General features: G+C 37.7%; 1 protein-coding gene across 8 annotated transcripts in view; it reads left to right on the top strand.

Moving 5' to 3' along the window:
* Positions 1–23,436, top strand: part of LOC143024178 (reticulocalbin-2-like) — a 238,176-nt gene that overhangs the window by 142,392 nt on the left and 72,348 nt on the right. The window contains exon 6 of one of the 8 annotated variants that reach the window (XM_076183019.1): positions 5,020–5,144. The exons of the other annotated variants lie outside the window; for them this stretch is intronic. Coding sequence (XP_076039134.1) covers positions 5,020–5,129 — 110 coding nt within the window. The 3' untranslated portion in view covers positions 5,130–5,144. Of the gene's footprint in view, positions 1–5,019; positions 5,145–23,436 lie in introns of those variants that run through there. 8 annotated transcript variants of the gene reach the window in all.

Genomic DNA, 23,436 nt, shown 5'->3' with positions numbered 1-23,436 from the left:
ATTGTGATGCATCATCAAGCCATCAATGCTGTCCGCGAAAATTTGACTTGTATTGAAGAGGTTGATAATGGTGCTCTTTACCTATCTTTTTGTAGCAAATGCAGTGTAGTTTTATTTAGCATAGGGCAAGACCTTGTGCTAGAGTTAAAACTAAAACAGTTAGCCTCTTTGCTATTATAACACTACAGAATTTGTTTTGGCTAATATCAGAGAATTTCATTTAGCACAGGGTGAAACCTTGAATTAAAAGGGTTAACTACAAAAGCCACAAGTATATAAGATGTTAATCATTATCAGGTGATTGAAATGTAGTTTTAACTATACAATGTTAATCATTAGCAGGTGGTTGAAATGTAGTCTTAACTGCACAATATGTAGTAGTTTAATCTTCATGATGCAGAAAAGGGACAGTTGTGATTATATTTATTTTTCCAAAAGGTTTTTAGATAAAAACTGAGGCTATATAGTGCATGAGAGACCAGTGTACTTGGAAATGGTGGGCCTGTGAGATAGATGTCAATCCAATATTTCCTAGAAAAATGTGTGAGAAGGCCAGGGTACCATTGCTTATTACTGTAGGACTGTGGACTTAAGAGTCAGTGGAATTTCAGGCAAAAAATGGTGATGATGATGATGATGATAAGTGTTATTATTATAATTATTATTAGAGGAGTTTGAATGCGTTTGAGATGAGGTGCCTGAGAAATATGATTGGGGTTACAAGGCTGGATAGAGTGAGAAATGAGGAGATGAAATGAATGGGAGTGGAAAGGGAGTTGGGAGATAGGGTTGATGAATGAGTATTGGGATGGTTTGGACACATGGAAAGAATGAGTAAAGAAAGACTAATAAAAGAGGTGTGGATGGATGGGGTAAAAGGGCATTGGGAAAGAGGGGAACATGTATTGAGGAAGGATGGGAGAGGACAGAAGATAGTGGCGAATGGAGAATGGTTGTGATGCTGTGATGCATGAGGGGGAAGTGGGTGGGGGTGAGGGAGTATGTGTGAAAAATAAATTAATGCAGCCTGAAGGGATTTCTCCCCATCTCCTTTTCTGCTTGAGAGGATGGAGAAGGGGGTGTCACCAATTTAATGAAGTGGCCTTTGCTGTGGATGTGCTGTGTCTTGTGACCCAGGGCAGTGGGCAAGATGCAGGGATGACCTGTCATCCAGGAGGTGCCAAGATAAGAGTGAAGGAAGGGGGTGGATGGGAGTGGAGTATGTTGGAGATGGAATTGGTGAGAGTGGTTTTATGCCTTTGTTTTTTTGGCTACCTCCCTTGTAAGGGGGAAAAAGCCTTTGGTATATGTATGTATTGGCTGCATGTTATTGTGGTAAAGTAGTATGCAGCTGATACATGTGTGTGGATGAGGTACAGATGAGAGTAAGGGGGAAGAGATAGGCAGTATGCTTGTGAGAAGATGGATGTGTTGGCATTGGGTGAAACAAATTGAAAGGGAAGGACGAGTGTGAGTTTGGGAGTGTAGTTGGAAGGTTCTCAGGAGTGAAGAGGATGAGGGAGAGAAGGGGTGGCTATACTAGTAAGTGAAGAGACGGGTAAACGTGTAGTGGAGTGGAAGATTTCTTCAAGGATAATGTGGATGAAGTTAATGCTAGGAAGGGAGATGTGGGTTTTTGTAAGTGCATATGGGCCTGATAGTGAGAAGAGTGTAGAGGAAAGGGAGACTTTTTGGATAGATTTAAATGATTGCATAGAGGGATTAGGGAGAAATGTCAATGTAGTTGTATTGGGAGACTTTAATGCTAGGGTATGAAATGAACCAATAGATGGAGTGATTGGGAAGTGTGGAGTTCCAGGAAAAAATTGTAGTAGAGAGTTTATGGTGGAGATGTGTCTCGAAAGAGAGTTAATGATAACAAATACAGTGTTTTGGAAGAGAGTCAAGCATAAGTACACATGGGAGTGTGGTGAATGGAAGGGTGGTAGCCAGGAATATAGTAGGAATAGTTAAGGATGTACATGTTCTAAGGGGAGAGAGTGGTGGAATATCAGATTATTTTTGGTGTAAGTTAAGTTGAGAGTGGAGGATAGATGGAGAAAGAAGAAAAGGACAAAAGGTAGGGAGGTGCTTATAGTGACCTGCTGAAATGAGAAAGAAAAGGAGGAGTATAAGAAGAAGCTGAGAGTGGAGTGGGAGGGAGTGAAGGATAGAGTAGAACTAGGAGTGGAGGAGGAATGGGGATGTTTCAAGGAGGGAGTCATAAGGTGTGCAAAGATGGTGTGTGGAACAAGAGGGATGGGAGGAAATAGAAGGAAGTTTAGTGAGTGGTGGTATGAGGAAGCAAAGAAGGGTGTAGAAGAAAAGCAAACTTGCATAGATTTGTTACAATTAGGACGAGGGAATCGTATGAGAGGTACAAAATAAAGAGAAGAGAAGTAAAGCATAAGATAAAGGAGGCAAAGGGGAGAGCAGATGTGAAATGGGGTAAGACTATGACAGAAAATTTTGAAAGTAATAAAAAGATGTTTTGGAAAGAAATTAAGAGGAAGAGGAGGTGAATCAAGCACAGAAGAAAAGGTAAAAGGTGCAGATAGAGAGATGATAATGGAAGAGGAAGATAGGCAGAGTATTTGAGGGAGTTGCTTAATGTGAAGGAGTATAGGGAGGGTAAGGTAGTTGCAGTGGGAAGCGCAAAGAAAATGATCATGATGAATGAGGAAAATGAAGGAGAAATATGGAAAGATGAAGTGAAGGCAGCTGTTAAGGTGATGAGAGCAGGAAAGGCACCAGGGTTGGATGGATGCCATGCAGAATGTCTGAGGAAAAGAGGTACAGTTATGGTGGACTGGCTGGTGAGGTTATTTAATGTTTAAGAGGGTAGAGTGCCGGAGGACTGGAGGAGTGCCTGTATAGTTCCACTTTACAAGGGAAAAGGGGACAAGTGTGAGTGATCAGTTTAAGGGTAGTTGGGAAGGCTTATGGGAGGGTTTTGATTGAGAGGATTAGGATAGGAACAGAGGGAGTAATAGGTATTTACCTCGTTGTATTACACAGGAAGGGAGCTATGCCCATGGTGACCCATATTTTTATCTTTCAGCATCAAGTTTTTCTTAAAATCTTGAATATTATTTGCACACACTGTTTTTTATCGAAGTTATTCCAGATATCTAGCACTCAGTGTAGAAAACTATTCTTTTTCTGATCTCTTCTATAGTTATCCTTTTTTAGTTTCTTTTCATGACCTCTTGCTTTTCCATTGTCAATTTTTATTAGATCATTCCTGTCAAGGATTTCCATTCCTTTCATGATTCTAAATATAGTCAGTAGATCACCTCTTTTTCTTCTCTGCTCCAGTGTTGGTAGTTCCAATTTCGATAATCTTTGTATGATAATTTGGTAAGAGCTGGTGCCAACTTTGTCATTGCTCTCTGTATTCTTTCTAGTTTCCTTATATTTTTTTTAGCACTGGGTGTCCATAGTGTTGCTGTGCATTCCAGTTTTGGTCTAATCAGTGTAACTAATATTTTTTTTAATCATTTCTTCATCCAAGTCATCAAATACCACTTTCATTGAGGAACAGTGTTTATTTAGGACAGGTAGGGGTTGCGTAGATCAGATTTTTGTGGTAAGACAGATATGTGAGAAAGCTATAGAAAAAGGTAAGGATGTTTTTTGAGGTTTTATGGATCTGGAAAAGGCTTATGACAGGGTAGACAGGAAGGCGCTGTGTGAGGTATTGTAGATATATGGGATAGGAGGAAAGCTGTTAAGAGCAATCAAGAGTTTTTACAAGATTAGTAGAGCTTGTGTTAGAATTAGAAATGGAGAGAGCGAGTGGTTTGAGGTAAAGGTGGGACTTCATCAGGGATGCATTATGTCTCCTTGGCTGATCAATTTATACATGGATGGGGTGGTGCAAGAGGTAAATGCAAGGGTAGTGGGTCAGGGATTGTAAATTATAAAAGAAAATGGAGAAAAGTGGAAGATAAGCCAGTTGTTGTTTGCTGATGACACTGTGCTTGTAGTCTCAGAGGAGAGATTGAGGAAGTTAGTGACAGAGTTTGGGAAGTTGTGCGAAAGAAGGAAGTTGAAGATAAAAGTGGGTAAAAGTTTGTGTTTGAGGTGAGGTGTTTGGGAGGTTTTGTGGGGGTTGCTCGGCTGGATAGAGTGAGAAATGAGGAGGTGGGAAGGAGAAAGGGGGTGGTAAGGGAGTTGGGGGATAGAGTGAGAAATGAGGAGGTGGGAAGGAGAAAGGGGGTGGTAAGGGAGTTGGGAGATAGGGTTCATGAAAGAGTATTAGGATGGTTTAGACACTTGGAAAGAATGAGTGAAGAAAGACTAGTAAGAGAGGTATAGAAGGCATATGTGGAGGGAGTGAACATGAGGGGGCAACTTAGGATGAGATGGACGGATGGGGTAAAAGGGGCTTTGGGGAAGAGGGGAATGTCTGTTGAGGAAGGATGGGAGAAGACAGAAGACAGGGATGAATGGAGAATGATTGTATATGGATGATGTTGTGATGCATGAGGTGGAATGGGTGGGGATTGGGGGTGAGGTAGTATGTGTGAGATGCCAAGATATGAGGGAGGGAAGAGGGTAGGGGAAGTGGAGTATGTAGGGGATGGAATGGTTGGGAGTGGTTTCTATTGCTTATGTTTTTTTGACTACCTCCCATATAAGGGTGGAAAAGCCTTTGGTATATGTATGTATTATTATCACCATCTGGGTTATTGACTGCATGTTATTGTGGGGTTAAAAGTTGCTCAGTAGCATGCAGCTGATACTTTAGTGTCTATATAGTGTGCTCCTACAGACCAGAGCCACACATCATTTTGTCTGTGATAGAGGAAATCTTCATTAATAGAGAAATTATGATAGTATACTGTGACTGGCCCTCCGTTATGTTGTCTCCCCCACTCTTGATACTGTCCTGTACAGGTAGTCATTGACTTACGACCTATGCGACTTACGACTGATCGACTTTACGACCATGAGATGGTGCAATAATATCTAACATTTAATAGAGTAATAGAATTGTAATGTTATGCCTGGCAGTGCAGTACATTACTCCGCACGCTGCGAGACACGAGTACGATAGTTTTGGCAGGCTGCCAGCAGCGTCAGCATCCCAGCCAGCTAAATATTCTTTCATTTTGTTTGTTTGAAGTAAAATGTTTCCTAATTTTGCATTGAATTTTGTATTTTTGTATGTTTTGCAATTAATAAAATATAAACTTTTTATGCCTAGGCTAGTTTGTTGTCAATAACAATATGTTCGGTACAATACTTAAACGAAAAGAATGTGTTTTGTTGAAATAAAAAAAGTCCTAATTTTGCCTTACATTTTGTATTTTTATGTTTTGCAATTAATAAAATGTAACAGTATATTTTTATGCCTAGTCTGTTGTCGATGACAAAATGTTCGGTACAGCATTTTGTATTTTTATGTTTTGCGATTAATAAAATGTAACGGTAAACTTTGTTTATGCCTAGTCTGTTGTTGATAACAATATTTTCGGTACAGTACGTAAACGAAAAGAATGTGTTTCGAAATATTTTTTTTTCCTAATTTTGCTTTACAATGATTTTAATGTAACCAACAAAAAAGGATTTGTAGGTCAAAGATGACAGGACTTTATTCAGTATGCGTAGGCCTAGGCTACGTTTCCTAACGAAAATGATCAAAAGTTAATGAATACTAAACAACGTAGCTCAAAGATAATAAGATTTTATTCAGTATGCATACGTTTCCTAAAGAAAGTCTGATGGTAAAATAATACAAAGGTTAACAAATACAGTATTAAATATCATAGGTCAAAGATGATAGGATTTTATTCAATATGCTTAGGCCTAGGCTACGTTTCCCAAAGAAAATCAGATGAAATTATAAAAAGGTTAAAAATACTATACAACATAGTTCAAAGATGCTAAGATTATTTCAGTATGCTAAATATACAAAATATATATATATATATATATATATATATATATATATATATATAATTATATAAAGGGTAATATATACTGTATATGTACCGTATTTTTCGTACTATAGCCCACACCGTTATATGACCTGCACCCCCTTACACCTTAGTGAAAATCCACACAAGACCCGCACTGCTGTATGACCCGCAGTCATATGGCATGCACGGCACTGTCGATCCAACGATGTATAATACCCATGCATGGGTGGCCACAGGCACAGCTCACGGTGGTTGTTGTTACGGCCGGCCGTTGACGTGGTGATCAAAGTAATTTCAAAGCTGAGGCTTTTTCTAAATTTTCTGTTTCATCAATGCTTATGTGATTTATAAAAAAAGATATATGTTTTCCGATATTGGCAGGTTTCTTGGTGATATTTTGCTTTTCAGGATTCATCACACATCAAAGGCCGACACGTACGTACACAACCTCACAATTTGGTTTCTGAAGCTGCCACTAGATGTAGTGGTAGTTTTGATGAAAGAGGGGTGATCTCGAAAGTGTGCAACTGATCTTACAATGCCTTTGGGATGGGTCGAAGACGCTGCATTACGATTCATGATCATGATACCAGCATTCCTCCAGTCCTATTTATTTCTGATTGTGGTGAAGAATAACCAACAAATTACATTTCAATATATTTTATTGCACATATATATATTAAAAAGAACCTTAATTAATTCATGTAAATAATGCCATAAAACCCTGTTTGGTTGTTTACCGGTAATAAATCAATCAATTGGTTTATAAATGCCATACAAAGACTGGTAATTAATTATTAAACCAAACAATTTCCAATGGTTAGTTTTCAATAGAATAGAACTATATAATAGAGCACATCATTGAACTGTTATGAACAGTCAATGGAGAACATCATTATTAGAAAAAAAGCACTGTCAGTGATCACAGACGACAGAGTCAATAATGTTTATGAAGGCGTATCATTGCTCACGAAGCCATCGAATTCCTCATCCTCTGTTTCGTCATGGAAGAGGTTGCGGTATAAATCGGCCAATTCTGATGCAGTGACCTCATCCGTTTCCATTTCGATTTCAGATTCGTCCGATTCCTTTTCTGAGTCGTAGCATGCATCGAACATTGCAGGATGGCACATTTCTGATTTACGGAAACCGTTCTGAATAGTCGATTCTTTAATTTTTTCCATGCTTGAACGACCCATTATGCACATGTAATGCACAAATTTAGCATTAAGGAATCAGGTACAGTTTGTAATTTGTAAGTGCGAAAATGGCTGCCCGCTTGTTTTTGTTTGATCGCGACACACGATGTTGGTGTTGGTACCAGTCACTGTTGTATTGTATGTTCATGCTGTTTAGTTAGGCCTGTTTTATTTGTGATAATGCCTTTATTACTAACAAGAGCATGTAAAGCGGGTAAGATACTGACAAATCCTACCTTCTCTTTGTCGTATGTCTCGATCGTGCGCGCTGTATTATGACATTGATCAACTTTCATTCGATGAACCCGGTCGGTCCTCCCGCAAATCCCTGATCCGAGAGGGCACCCAACTAAACTAAACTAATCGTTTTTTTTTTTTTTTTTTTTTTTTTTGACTGCGTAAGAGGGCAATTTCTAACCAGAATCGACAGAAGACCCACACCTTTATATCACCCGCACCCCCGAATTTTGGCCCCTTTCTGAGGCAAAAAGCCGCGGGTCATACACCGAAAAATACGGTATATAGACTGACTTGCGTCCAGATCGACTTACGACCTGTCTGTCGGAACCGAACTCGGTCGTAAGTCGACTGTTGTATTGTTTAAGAGGGCAATTTCTAACCAGAATCCACAGAAGACCCGCACCTTTATATCACCCGCACCCCCGAATTTTGGCCCCTTTCTGAGGCAAAAAGCCGCGGGTCATACACCGAAAAATACGGTATATAGACTGACTTGCGTCCAGATCGACTTACGACCTGTCTGTCGGAACCGAACTCGGTCGTAAGTCGACGACTACCTGTACTACTTTTCTGAATATTCATTTCCTTTTTTTTTTTTTTTTTCCAAACCCTATGGTGGGGGGAAAAGAATACTGCCACCAAGTGTTCCCACTTGAGTCATAAAAGGTGACAAAAATGGGACGGCGATGGGACTAGGCATCATTCTCTCTGTAGCCCCAAAGGGGACATTCTTAAGAAAAAAGCAGAGGCATAACAGGTCTGGGAGGAGTTTTGCAACCAGAACACTAAGGTTTCAGTCTTTTAGTTTTCATGGGTGTGGTACAGATGAGAGTAAAAAGGAAGAGATAGGCAATATGTTTGTGAGAAGATGGATGTGTTGGCATTGAATGAAACTAAGTTGAAAGGGAGGGGCAAGTTTGAGTTTGGAAGTGCAGTTGGGAAGGTGTCAGGGTGTGAAGAGAGGATGAGGAAGAGAAGGAGTGCCTATATTAGTAAGTGAAGAGATAGGTAAATGTGTGGTGGACTAGTTGTGAAGTGTGGAGTTCCAGAAAAAATTGTAGTGGAGAGTTGATGGTGATGTGTCTAGAGAGTTGATGATAGGAAATACAGTGTTTAGGAAGAAAGGCAAGTATAAGTACACATGGGAGAGGGTGGTGGATGGAAGGGTGGTAGATTGAGCATTAATGGACTACATAGTGTTACCCAAGAGAATTGTAGGAAGAGTTTTGGATGTACATGTTCTAAAGGGGAGAGAGTGGGGGAATATCAGATGATATCAGGGAGTCATAAGGTGTGCAGAGATGGTGTGTGGAACAAGAAGGATGGGAGGAAATAGAAGGAAGTTTAGTGAGTGGTGGGATGAGGAAGCAAAGAAGGGTGTAGAAGAAAAGCAAGCTTTCATAGATTTGTTACAAATTAGGACGAGGGAATCATATGAGAGGTACAAAGTAAAGAGAAGAGAAGTAAAGCCTAAGATAAAAGAGGCAGAGAGGAGAGCAGATGTGAAAGGGGGAAGATTATTACAGAAAATTTTGAAATGAAAAGATGTTTTGGGAAAAAATTAAGAGAGGAAGAGGAGGTGAATCAAGTAGAGAAGAAAAGGTAAAAAGTGCATATGGAGAGATGATAATGAAAGAGATGGCAGTAAGAGGAAGATAGGCAGAGAATTTTAGGGAGTTGCTAAATGTGAAGGAGTATAGGGAGGGAAAGGTAGTTGCATTGGGAAGTGCTAAGAAAATGATGAAAGCAGGTAAGGCACCTGAGTTAGATGGGTGTCATATGGAGTGTCTAAAAAAAAAGGAATTGTAGTGATGAGGGAATGGCTGGTGAGGTTGTTTAATGTCTGTCTAAAATAGGGTAGAGTGCCAGAGGACTAGAGGAGTGCCTGTGTAGTTCCTCTTTACAGGGGAAAAGAGGACAAGTGTGAGAGTAGTTCCAGAGGGATCAATTTGTTGAGTGTAGTTGGGGAGGCTTATGAAAGGGTTTTGATTGAGAGGATTAGGAGAGGAAGAGAGGGAGTAATTGGTGAGGAACAGTGTGGGTTTAGGACAGGTAGGGGTTAAATGGATCAGATTTTTGTGGTAAGGCAGGTATGTGAGAAAGCTTTAGGAAAAGGTAAGGATTTTTTTTATGGAATTAGAAAAGGCATATGACAGGGTAGACAGGCAGGCACTGTGTATTTACCTAGTTGTATTATACAGGAAGGGAGCTATGCTTGTGGTGACCCATCTTTGTATATCTCAGCCTCAAGTTTTTTCTTAAAATCTTGAATAGTGCTTGCACACACTGTTTGTCTAATTTGTTCCCATTATCCCATTTTTTTTTTCCCTCCAGATCTCTTCTGTAATCATCTTTTTTTTTAGCTTCTTTTCGAGTCCTCTTGTTTTTCCGTTGTCCCATTTCAATAAATCATTCTTATCTAAGATTTCCAATCCTTTCATAATTCTATAGATAGTAGGTCTCCTCTTTCCCTTTGTTCCAGAGTTGGTAATTCTAATTTGGGCAGTCTTTGTTCATATGTCATTTTGGAAAGAGTTGGTGCCAGTTTTGTTGTTGCTCATTGTGTTCTTTCTAATTTTTTTTATATTCTTTTTAGTACTGGGTGTCCATAGTGTTGCTGTGTACTCGAGTTTTGGTCTTATTAGTGTAGTTTATTATTTTTTTTTTTTTTGTAGGCAAATACCACTTTTATTGACCTCGATAAATTGTAGGTTTCTCCGACTATTTTATTAATATGCTTATCCGGTGTCAAGTCTTTGCTGATCATCACTCCAAGGTCTTTTTCCAAGTTTACTTTTTTGACCTCTTCACCAGTTTTATAATCTCTCGATATTCTGTTTTTACTTTTTCCAAATTCCATTATACTACATTTGTTGATATTGAATTTCACTTCCCACTTTTGAGTCCATTTCCAGATCTTGTCCAAGTCTTGTTGTAATGAGTTGCAATCCTCCTCCATTCTTACTTTCTTTAGTATTTTTGCGTTGTCTGCAGAGAAATTCATATAACACTCTACTCCTTCATATATATGGCAAACATGATCGGGGCCAATACTGATCCCTGCTGGACACCACTTATCATTTCTTCCCAATTTGAGAATTTACCTCTAATTATTACTCTCATTTTCCTCCCAGTGAGGAAGTCTTTCATCCATTCCAATAATTTTCCTCTGATGCCACTTATTGACTCTATCTTCCTTATTAGTTTATTGTGTGGTACCTTATCAAATGCCTTTTTGTAGGTCCAGAAAGGCACAGTCTGCCCAACCATCTTTCTTATGTCATGTCTATTAATCTTGAGTAGAAGCAGATCAAGTTTGTTTACATGATCTTCCTTGACTGATTCCAAACTGATTTGGATTCAGTATAGTTTTTTCTTCCAAATGCTTAACCCATATATTTTTGATGACCTTTTCACAAATTTTTGCCACTGTGCTTGTCAGGGAGACCAGTCTGTAATTTGATGGGTCTTCTTTGTTTCCTCCCTTATAAATTGCTGTAATGTTTGCATTTTTCCAGTCCTGATAATATTGTATAGTTTATCTGTTAATTCTTCCATGTATTCTTTCAGTATCCCATTTGCAATTCCGTCTGGACCATGTGATTTTCTGACGTCAAGGGTTTTGATTTGGTCGCTGATTTCCTTCTGTGTTACAATTATTCCTTTCATTGAGGGGGATATCTCTCTCTCTCTATTTCCTCACAGTTAGGTGAGTTTTCTATTGTGAATACTGATTTGAAGTGGTTAATAATTTCAGCCATTTCCAGTTTTTCTGTATATTCATATTTACCTTGGCACAGCTTTTCTATTGTTTATTCTTCAGTTTGCCATTTACATACCTATAAAATAGTTTGGGTTCTTCCTTGCATTTTCCTATTTTTTTTTTTTTATCATAGTTTCTCTTTTCATCTCTGCATATTTTTACATAATCATTTCTTAGTTTGATGTACATTAGCCATTGCTTGTTTTCTTGTCTCTTTTCCATTTCTTCCAAGCTCTGTGAGGTATTGTAGATGTATGGGATAGGAGGAAAGGTTTTAAGAACAGTCAACAGTTTTTACTAGAGTAGTAGAGCCTGGGTTAGAATTAGAAATGGAGAGAGTGAGTGGTTTGAGGTAAAGCTGGGACTTCATCATTGATGTGTTATGTCACCTTGGCTGTTCGATTTATACATGGATGGGGTGGTGCAAGAGGTAAATGCAAGGGTAATGGACCGGGGATTGGAGATTGTTAAAGAAAATAGAGAAAAGTGGGAGATATGCCAATTGTTGCTTGCTGACAACACTGCGCTTGTAGCAGGATCAGAGGACATTATTGACAGAGTTAGGGAAAGTGTGCGAAAGAAGGAAGTTGAAGAAAAATGTGGGTAAAAGGTGATGAGATGTATAAAGGGAGAATGTAGCAGCAAATTGGAAGTGTGTATATTAAGGAAAAGAGAATGGAGGAAGTGAATATTTTTAAATACTTGAATGTGATTGTGGCAGGAAAGGGAGGAGTGGAGGTAGAGGTATGATGTAGATTGAGAGAAGTTAATGCCTTGGGTGATTAAAAAGTGTAATGAGAAATAGAGCTTTGGGAATGGATGCTAAGAGGAGATTATATGAAGGAATAATGGTCCCAACATCACTTTACAGGGCAGAAACATGGAACATAAGGGAGGAAGAAAGGAGGAATTTGAATATGTTTGAGATGAGGGGCCTGAGAAATATGATAGGGGTTACTAGGTTGGATAAAGTGAGAAATGAAGAGGTAAGGAGGAGAGTGGGGATAGGAAGGGAGTTGGGAGATAGGGTTTATGAAAGTGTATTGGGATGGTTTGGACACATGGAAAGAATGAGTAAAGAAAGATTAGTAAAAGAGGTATGGAAGGCAAAGGTGGAAGGAGTGAACATGAGGGGGTGACCAAGGATGAGATGGATGGGATAAAAGGGGCATTTGGAAAGAGAGGAATGTCTGTTGAGGAAGGATGGGAGAAGACAGAAGATAGGGGTGAATGGAGAATGGTTGTGTGTGGATGATGCTGTCATACATGGGAGTGGGTGGGGGATGGGAGGGTGAGGGAGTATGTGTAAATTACTTTTTGATGCAGCTCAAAGGGATTTCTCCCTGTCTTCTCTTTTTCTGCATGAGGGGATGGAGAGGGGGGTGAGAAATAGACATTTGGGAGTGGATGCAAAATCCCACAGTGTATCAATCAAAATCCCACTTTATCCCATTTTCTAAACAATTTTGGAGAATAAATATTGAAAAGTTAATGGTTGATCAGTATAAAAAAATGCTTAGACTTAGTGACCATTTATTTGATTTATTCTTATTCTTTTTACTTATATAATTAATGTATTTATTAGTTTGTTTTATTTTGCATTTCATATGAAAAAATCATCTATCAAGATACCCTCATCAGCTTTAATTGGCACTATCTTTTCCTTGTTTTTAAGTTCTCTTAAAATGAAAGAAAAATATACAATGAAGAGCCACAAAATTGATTCCAAATATCAAAAATAAATCATACGAAAATCAATTAAAACATATGAATCTGTTTTCCCTAAAAAAGTGTAGACTCAGAGGTGACTTGATACAAGTTTTTAAGATTCTAAAAGGAATTGACAAAATAAAAAATGACAAAATTTTCACACTGAATGAGAATCAGACAACAATGGTCTCAAGCTTTCAGGAAACATTTAATTTGGAAGTGGGTAGAAACAACTTCGCCAACCGTGTAGTTAATGAATGGAATAAGCTTCCTGCAGAGGCAGTGCAATGTAGTTCATTTCGAAGCTTTAAGAATCATTTAGATAAATACCTAAGCAAAATTCTGTAATGATTGTCATTTATTTTATATTATTTGTTTATTTTGATTATATCATTTGTCTGTTTATTTGTTGCTTGATTCACATTTAATATTAGTCATATGACAATTTGATGTATATATTAGTTTATTGTTTTATTTTGCATTTCATATGAAAAAATCATCTATCAAGATACCCTCATCAGCTTTAATTGGCACTATCGTTTCCTTGTTTTTAGGTTCTGTTAAAATGAAAGAAAAATATACAATGGAGAGCCACAAAATTGATTCCAAATATCAAACATAAATCGTAAGAAAATCAATTAAAACATATTAATCTGTTTTCCCTAAAAAAGCGTAGACTCAGAGGTGACTTGATACAAGTTTTTAAGATTCTAAAAGGAATTGACAACATCAAAAGTGACAAAATTTTCACACTGAATGAGAATCAGACAACAATGGTCTCAAGCTTTCAAGAAATATTTAATTTGGAAGTGGGTAGAAACAACTTCGCCAACCATGTAGTTAATGAATGGAATAAGCTTCCTGCAGAGGCAGTGCAATGTAGTTCATTTTGAAGCTTTAAGAATCATTTAGATAAATACCTAAGCAAGATGCTGTAATTATTGTCATTTATTTTATGTTATTTGTTTATTTTGATTATCATTTGTCTGTTATTTGTTTGCTTGATTCACATTTCATATTTGTTATATAACAATTATATTATTTACTATTTACCCTTTTGTTTATTATTTAACAATACCTATACCTATAATCTCATGAGCCTTGGTTCAAATCCGGGGATGACAGTCTGAATTATTTGATACCTATACATTTTATTTTATCATTTATATTATTATATTTTATTTATTGATTTATTTATCATTATATTTTTTTTCACATCCGACCTAGTTATGGACCAAAAGGTCTCATGTCGGCATGCTCCGCCTTTAAAATCCTTTGTAGATGATTGTATGAAGGAATAATTGTCCCAACAGCACTGTATGGGGCAGAAACATGGAACATAAGGGAGGAAGAAGGGAGTTTGAATATGTTTGAGATGAGGGGCCTCAGAAGTATGATAGGGGTTACTAGGTTAGATAAAGTGAGAAACGAGGAGGTGAGGAGGAGAGTGAGGATGGGAAGGGAGTTGGGAAATAGGGTTTATGAAAGAGTATTGGGATGGTTTGGACACATGGAAAGAATGAGTGAAGAAAGATTAGTAAAAGAGGTATGGAAGGCAAAGGTGGAAGGAGTGAACATGAGGGGGTGACCAAGGATGAGATGGATAGGATAAAAGGGGCATTGGGAAAGAGACGAAAGTCTGTTGAGGAAGGAAGGGAGAAGACAGAAGATAGGGGTGAATGGAGAATAGTTGTGTATGGATGATGCTGTCATACATGGGAGTGGGTGGGGGATGGGAGGGTGAGGGAGTATGTGTGAATGATTTTTTGATGCAGCTCAAAGGGATTTCTCCCTGTCTTCTCTTTTTCTGCATGAGGGGATGGAGAGAGGGATGTTGCTGATTAAATGAAGTGGCCTTGCTGTGGATGTGCTGTGTTTTGTTGCAGTGCTTCTAATCCAGGGCAGTGGGTGAGATGCCAGGATGACCTGTCATCCAGGAGGAGCCAAAATAAGAGGGAGGGGGGGGGTGAATGGGAGTATGTGGGGATGGAATGGGTAGGAGTGGATTTTATGCCTTTTTTTTTTTGGCTCTCTCCCTTGTAAGGGGGAAATAGCCATTGGTATATGTATGTACAGGTTTCCCTTGGTATTCAGTGGTTCAATATACAATATTTTGTTTATATGATCTTTTTGAATTGATACCACTCACTTGTTTTTCGATGTAGGTGCTCAATTATATGATCACCAAACAGTAAACAAATGCACTGCAATAGCAGTGCCATCCACACTCCATTGTCCACATACTGAAACTTGTTCCTGATATTTATTCAGTTGTGTTTACTCCCTTGGCCCATGTATCTGTGTCTATGTTTTGTGCTAGTATTTCACTTTCACTCTTGCTTTTATGAGAGTAATACAAAATGTGATGGTTTTCAAGCAGTCTGCAACAACTACTACTGGTGAGATAAAGCCCAAAAGACTGAGGAAGAGTTTATCATTGGAGAAAAAACTTGAAATTGTTAAGTGCCATGAGGGAGGTGAAGGGGCAAACTCCATTGCCAGAATAATGCAGTTGCCCCAATCAACTGTCTCCCCAGCAATCAAACAATAAGACATTGTAAGGAAAGCTGGTGAAACAGCTTTTACATTAATGACAAAGACACTAATGAGGCAGAGGGAACCAATAATGGAGGAAATGGATTGATGACCTGTCTCGCCACAACAATTCTCTTTCTACCTCCCTTGTGACAGTGAAAGCCCTCTCAATTTATAATAATCTACATAGCAATTAACAATAATTTAAACAATTTAACATCAATTTTAACAATTTAATAGTTTATTCAACAAAATATCATACATTACATTTTCATGTTGAAGATGTACATATATATATACATTTAAATACTAATTTGTTGAAAAGGAGAGAGCAGAAGCAATAGCTTATAAAATCCTCCCCCCTAATAGTTTATATACAAGCATTTAAGCATTTACAAAAATTTTCACAGAAAAATAAATTTTATCACAAAGATATCGATAGCAACAGTAATAGTATCCAGTGGGAGCAGCCAATATTTAAAATTTATATAGATATAAGAATCAGATATATAAAGACATACATGCATCCATAATTCACACAGATACAAGGTGCAGATATACAATTTGGGCAAACAAACAGTGTTCACAAGAAGCTACATATGTATAAAGACATGCATATATATATACACAGAAATTTACTATATAAACTGGAAACAATAGGAGGTATACATGGAAAACAATTGAATTGGATGGAGGACTTCCTTCAGGGAAGAAAAATGAGAGTGGTGCTCAGAGACAAATATTCAAAATGGGAAGAAATGAGTAGTGGCGTCCCACAGGGGTCAGTACTAGCTCCAATAATGTTTGCTGTATATGTAAATGACATAGACGAAGGCATTGAAACTTACATGAACTGCTATGCGGATGACGCAAAATTATTAAAGAGAATACACTACGAAATAGATTGTGACTCATTACAGTGATCTGAACAAAGTCTCACAGTGGAGGAAGAGATGGAGGTAGAATTCAACATCAAGAAGTGCAGTATAATTGAATTTGGAAAAAGCAAGAAGAGAATATCAGGACAGTATAAAATTAATGGAAAAGAAGTAAAGAAAGTAGATTCTGAAAGGGACCTAGGAGTAATCATCACCAAAGACATTTCGCCAGATAAACATATAAATAAAACAGTCGGAGAAACATACAATTTGTTGAGATCAATAAAGGTGGCCTTTAAATACCTGGATAAGGAAATGATTAAGAAAATATTACAAACACTGATAAGGCCAAAACTGGAATATGCAGTGCCCAGTACAAAAAAGAATATAAGAAAATTAGAAAGAATACAAAGAGCAATGACAAAGATGGCCCCAACACTTTCAAACCTATGAACAAAGACTAGTCGAACTGGAATTGCCAACCCTATAACAAAGAAGAGAATGAGGGGACCTACTAACCATCTACAGAATTATGAAAGGAAAAGAATGCCTTGATAGAGAGGACTTATTAAAGTGGGACGGAGGAAAAACAAGAGGACATGCAATGAAACTCAAAAAGGATAACTACAGAAGAGACCTGAAAAATAACAGCTTCCCACATAGAGTGATAGATATATGGAACAAATTGGATGAAAAAATGGTGTGTACAAACACAATACAAGAATTTAAGAACAAACTTGATCTTGCGAGATATAAAAACGGGTCACCATGAGCATAGCTCCCCTTCCCATGTAATACAACTAGGAAAATGTACTGATACACACACACATATCCGAAATTAGAATATGCTATATCAATGTGGGCACCTAGCACAAAGAAAAACACAAGGAAATTAGAAAGAATCCAAAGATGGCACCCACTATCAAATTTGACATATGAACAAAGATTGGAAAAATTACAGCTGTCAACATTAGAGCAGAGAAGGGAAAGAGGCGACTTGTTGACCATTTTCAGAATTATAAAGGGGATGGAAGTTCTTGATAGAGATGACCTATTAAAATGGGACAAAAGAGAAACAAGAGGACATGCAAAGAAATTAAAGACAGTTACATAAGAGACCTGAAAAAGAACAGTTTCCCATACAGAGTGATCAATGTCTGGAACGGGCTGAACAGTGGAACAGTAAATGCCAGAACTAAACTGGACGTGGAGAGATACGAAAACGGGTCACAATGAGCATAGCTCCCATCCTGTAAAATACAACTAGGTAAATACACACATGACACACGATTCCACTTCAAATGCTCACACAACTGCAGCAAAAGATTAACTAACATTCCCTAGTGGTATCCACGCAACCTATACACAAATCCAGTTGGCCAGGTACAACGCCCACCAAGTCATGCCACATCTACATTATATTATTCTTGTTCCCATTTGTGAGAATTTGTTGCATTGGTGTGAGCAAATGGCATGGCACATCTGTATTTGGTTTGTAAGGTCGGTCGTTGAGTTGATTCAGTTGAGGTCATCAGAAGGGTGCTGTGCAGGGCAGGATGGTGTAGGTTCAGGTGAGGTCACCATAGGGGTACTGTGCAGGGTAGGACGGTGTGAGAAACCATCCTATGAGCAAATGTCTCAGCACATCTGTATTTGGTTTGTTAGGTCAGTTGTTGCTTTGATTCAGGTGAGATCATCAGAAAGGTGCAGTGCAGGGCAGGACAGTGTAGGTTCAGGTGTGGTCACCAGAGTGGTACTGTGCAGGGTACAATGGTATCCTGTTGGGCATGTTCAAAATCCACATCTTCCATGGCACATACACCTGGAACAAAACAGAAGGAAACAGCAGCAGCAAGAGCATCTCACAGCAATTAACCATACACATTATACACAGTAGTAATGAAGTTGAAAGTAAGATCTAGGACTTCAAAATAGGTAGAAATCACTCAGAATTTATCAAAATCTGAAATTTATGCATATACAATGCACAATAACAAATTTGAAAAGATAACACGAGATTCATTAACACCTGAAAGCAAATATGATTTTATTTAATCTTTGCACCAAGAAATAGCTTATTTCAGTTGCGAATAATAGATTTTTGTTCTAATTATTGCAGCGATACTTGGTTTTTGGGACTTTAATTAATATTAGTGTGATTTTATAAGTGAATTTATAAGATGGATTTTGAAATTTGATAGATTTTTTGTTTTGGTTAATTCTTTAAAGTTTGTTCCATGTGTTGACGCCTACTATTGATAAACACTGTCCTTTTTTGTTTGTTCTATATTAGGGTTTAAAAAAATCATTTGTGTGCCTAGATGCATACAGACGCTCCTCAACTTATGTTTTAGTTATATTCCAAACGGCCGAACGTAACGTGAAAATGAACGTAAGTTGTTACTGTACGTTCCAGTAATGTATGACCGTTCACACTGTACTATACAGGTAGTCGTCGACTTACGACCTATGCAACTTACGACTGATCGACTTTACGACCACGAGATAGTGCAATAATATTTAACATTTAATAGAGTAATAGAACTGCAATATTATGCCTGGCAGCGAGACGCGAGTACGATAGTTTTGGCAGGCTACCGACACCGTCAGCATCCCAGCCAGCTAAATATTCTTTCAATTTTTTTCTTTGAAGTAAAATGTTTCCTAATTTTGCATTGCATTTTGTATTTCTATATGTTTTGCAATTAACAAAATGTAACAATAAAACTTTTTTATATGCCTAAGCTAGTTTGTTGTCGATAACAATATGTTCGGCACAGTACGTAAGCGAAAAGAATGTGTTTTGAAATAAAAAAAATTCTTAATTTTGCCTTGCATTTTTTATTTTCAATTGTTTTGCAATTAATAGAATGTAACAGTAAAATTTTCTTATGCCTTGTCTATTATCGATAACAATATGTTCGGTTCAGCATTTTGTATTTTTATGTTTTGCGAATGTAACAATAAACTTTGTTTATGCCTAGTCTGTTGTCGATAACAATATTTTCGGTACAGTACGTAAACGAAAGGTCAGGTCTAGATTCCATACTCGCTAGTAGATGACGTCACGGGATCATATGCAAGGATGTATACGTCATCAGTTCCTGTGCAAGTAAAATGAGGGAACACCTTGTAGTATGTCTTGAAAAGGGAGATTTCACCATGTTTCCACATAAAAAACTCAATAAAGCTAGATTGCCACAAAATGAGAGGTATGAAACTATCACCAAATATTGTGTCATGTCTATCGTCCTGGAAAACTGATGATAGACTGCAGCGCTTGTAAACAATGGTATCATAACAACTGTGTAAATCTGTCTGTGCATGATGTCAGGGAAATGTGCACAGATGACACTTACAGTTGCCCTCAATGTGCTGCAAATAAAAATAAAGTGTTTTTACCAGTAGAGATTTTCCACCTACATGTATAGGCCTACATGCATTTTAATTGTGCTGCTGTAAATAAGAATAAGTGATTTTCCACATACATGTATTTTAATATTGAGATTTTCCACATGTATTTTAATATTGTTCTGCTGTAAATACAAATAAGACCATTTTTATATAAAGAAAATTCAAGTCTCTTGTCTTTTCCTAGCAGTTCAAACTTTTTTAATGTAAAAAATTTCCACCCAGTAATAGTAATATATTTATATATTATATAATTCACCATTCCACATGAATTTTTTTTATAAAGTTTTGATATTTTAATTTTCTTCCATAAAAGAAGCTTGAAGTCTAATATTGCGTTTTATTTGGGCCTCTGAATGTCTTCCATCACATCAGACTTCGGAAACTTCCGAAAATACCCGACATTGCCCGAAGTGATAACAACACAAAAACGTGACGTCATCTACTAGCGAGTATGGAATCTAGACCTGACCGTAAACGAAATGAATGTGTTTTTAAATAAAAAAAATTCCTAATTTTGCCTAACAATGATTTTAATGTAACCAACAAAAAGTATTAGTAGGTCAAAGATGACAGGACTTTATTCAGTATGCATAGGCCTTGGCTATGTTTCCTAACGAAATTTATAAAAAAAAGTTAATGAATATTAAACAACGTAGCTCAAAGATAATAAGATTTTATTCAGTATGCATACGTTTCCTAAAGAAAGTCTGATGGTAAAATAATATTACATACATACATACATATACCAAGGCTTTTTCCCCCTTACAAGGGAGGTAGCCAAAAAGGGAAAGGCATATAAACACTCCCACCCATTTCATCCCTAAATACACTCCACACCCCTCCCACTCATCTGAGCACCTCCTGGATGACGGGTCATCCCTGCACCCTGCCCACCGCCCTGGGTCAGAAGCAGTGTCGCAAGACACAGCACATCCACAGCAAGGCCGCTTCATTTAATCGGCGACCCCCCCCTCTCCGTCCCCCTCTGCATATAAGGCGAGGACGGGGAGAAATCCCTTCGGGCTGCGTCAAAATTTACTCACACATACTACCCCGGCCCCCACCCCCCCGGCTATTCCTCCTCATGCAGTCACAACATCATCCATATACAACCATTCTCCACTCACCTCTGTCTTCTGTCCTCTCCCTTCCTTCCTCAACAGACATTCCCCTCTTCCCCAAAGCCCCCTTCACCCCATCCATCCACCTCATCCTAGGACGTCCCCTCATGTTCACTCCCTCCACATCTGCCTTCCATACCTCTTTTACTAGTCTTTCTTCACTCATTCTTTCCATGTGTCCAAACCATCCTAATATTCTTTCATCAACCCTATCTCCCAAATCCTTTTTCACCCCTATTCAGTATGCTTAGGCCTAGGCTACGTTTCCCAAAGAAAATCAGATAAAACTACAAAAAGGATAAAAAATACTGTACAACATAGTTCAAAGATGCTAAGATTATTTCAATATGCTAACTATAATATACAATATATATACAGTATATATATATACTGTATATATACAGTAACAAAAATATTTAAAGGGTAATATATACTGTATATATATAAAGACCGACTTGCGTCCAGATCGACTTACGACCTGTCTGTCGGAACCGAACTCGGTCGTAAGTTGACGACTACCTGTACATCCATAAATTCCATTACCGTATCTTATAAAACACCCCTAAATCATTGATTATAAACATAACATTGTAAAATAACATTAATTACAAATAAATTAAATTCAAGCAACATAAAGTGAGATGGTGGAGGAGAAGGAGGAGGAGGAGGAGGAGGCAAGGCACGTTCAGTCTGTCGTTTGTGCCATGTAAACAATGGACGCGCATCATGCGTAAGTATTGTTTGAACGTTTCGTACTACGGAGAACGCACTAAACTAAAAAATTCACAAAAATTTTTTTTTACAATTTTTTTTTTAGTTAGTTCAAACGTAAAATAAAAAAAAAATGTAAAACGAATGAACGTAAGTAGAGGAGCGTCTGTAGCTGGTTTCATGAACAATGTAAAATTTCATTATATTTGGAGCCATTTGCTTATTAAAAATTTGGTGCATAACACTGGCGGTTGTGTACTATATTAAGTCCATGAACTTTAGTAGATTCAATTTTTTTAATAAATTATTTGTATGGTCTAGTCATCCTCCATTGCATATTATACACTGTGTTTTCTTTTGTAAAGTAGTTATACATTGTAAATTAGTTTGATATGTGTTACCCCATACCTCTGAGCAATAGTGTAAGTACAGGAGGAAGAGACTACAATAAATGGTCCGCAGGGTATTTACCTAGTTGTATTTTGTGGGAAGGGGAGCTATGCTCGTGGTGTCCCGCCTTTGTATCTCACAGTGTCTAGTTCGCTTTTAAACTCATGAATGGTTTTTGCGCATACTATTTCATTATCCAGTTTGTTCCAAGTGTCCAATACTCTATGTGGAAAACTTCAGTTCTCTTCTATAGCTATGTTTTTTTTTATTTTCTTTCCATGTCCTCTTGTGTTTCTCTTGTCCCAGATTAGTAAGTCCTCTCTATCAAGTATCTCTGTGCCTTTCATGATTCTGTAGATGGTCATTAGGTCACCTCTCTCTCTTCTTTGCTCCAGCGTCGGTAACTCCAGTTTAACCAATCTCTCCTCATATGATAGGTTTGCAAGTGCAGGTGCCATTTTTGTTGCTGCTCTCTGGATTCTTTCTATTTTCTTTATATTCTTTTTGATACTGGGGGACCACAATGTCGCTGCATACTCTAGTCTAGGCCTTATCAATGTAACCAATATTTTTTTTTATCATGTCTTCGTCCAAGTATGCAAATGCCACTTTTATTGATCTTAGCAAGTTGTAAGTCTCCCTGACAATTTTGTTAATCTGTTTATCATAGGACAAGTAGTTTGTGATAATTACCCCCAAATCTTTTTCGGATCCTACCTTCTTTACTTCCTTGGTTCCAATTGTATATTTTCCTGATATTCTGTTTTTGCTTTTTCCACTTCCCATTTCTGACTCCAGTTCCATACCTTGTTCAGGTCTTCCTGCAGTGCTTCACAATCCTTATCAGTTTCTACTTTCCATAACAGTTTGGCGTCATCTGCAAAGAAGCTCATGTAACATTTCACATCCTCATCCATGTCATTCACATAAATAGCCAACATTATTGGTGCCAGTACAGATCCTTGCGGTACTCCACTGATCACCTCTTTCCAATCTGAATATTTTTCTCTGAGCACTACTCTCATCTTTCTACCTGTCAGGAAGTCCTCCATCCATTTTAGTAGGTTCCCTTGTATTCCTCCTATGTGTTTCAGTTTTTTTTTTTTTTTTATAATTTTCTGTGTGGTACTTTGTCAAAGGCTTTTTGCAAGTCTAGGAATGCACAATCAGCCCATCCATTTCTTTCTTGCACTATGTCTATTAGCCTTGAGGATAAGCATATTAAGTATGTGGTGCATGATCTTCCTTGCCTGAACCCAAATTGTCTTGGGTTTAATATGTTGTTGTCTTCCAGATGTTTTACCCATCTATTCTTGATTATTTTCTCACAAATTTTGGCTATAGTGCTTGTTAGTGATACTGGCCTATAGTTGGTGGGTTCCTCCTTGTTTTCTCTTTTATATATGTAAATGTTAGCATTTTTCCAGTCATTAGGTATCTTTCCTTCTTTGAGTGAGCTATTTATTATGATGTGTATTTTGTCCGTTAGTTCTTCTTTGCATTCCTTTAGAATCCAATTTGCAATTCCATCCAGGCCATGTGATATTC

Source organism: Oratosquilla oratoria, chromosome 3 (genome assembly GCF_046742065.1).
Source record: "Oratosquilla oratoria isolate Oo_2021 chromosome 3, ASM4674206v1, whole genome shotgun sequence".
Classification (NCBI taxonomy): domain Eukaryota; kingdom Metazoa; phylum Arthropoda; class Malacostraca; order Stomatopoda; family Squillidae; genus Oratosquilla; species Oratosquilla oratoria.
The sequence above is the reverse complement of the archived record's forward strand: the minus strand, read 5'-3'. Positions and strand labels throughout refer to the sequence as shown.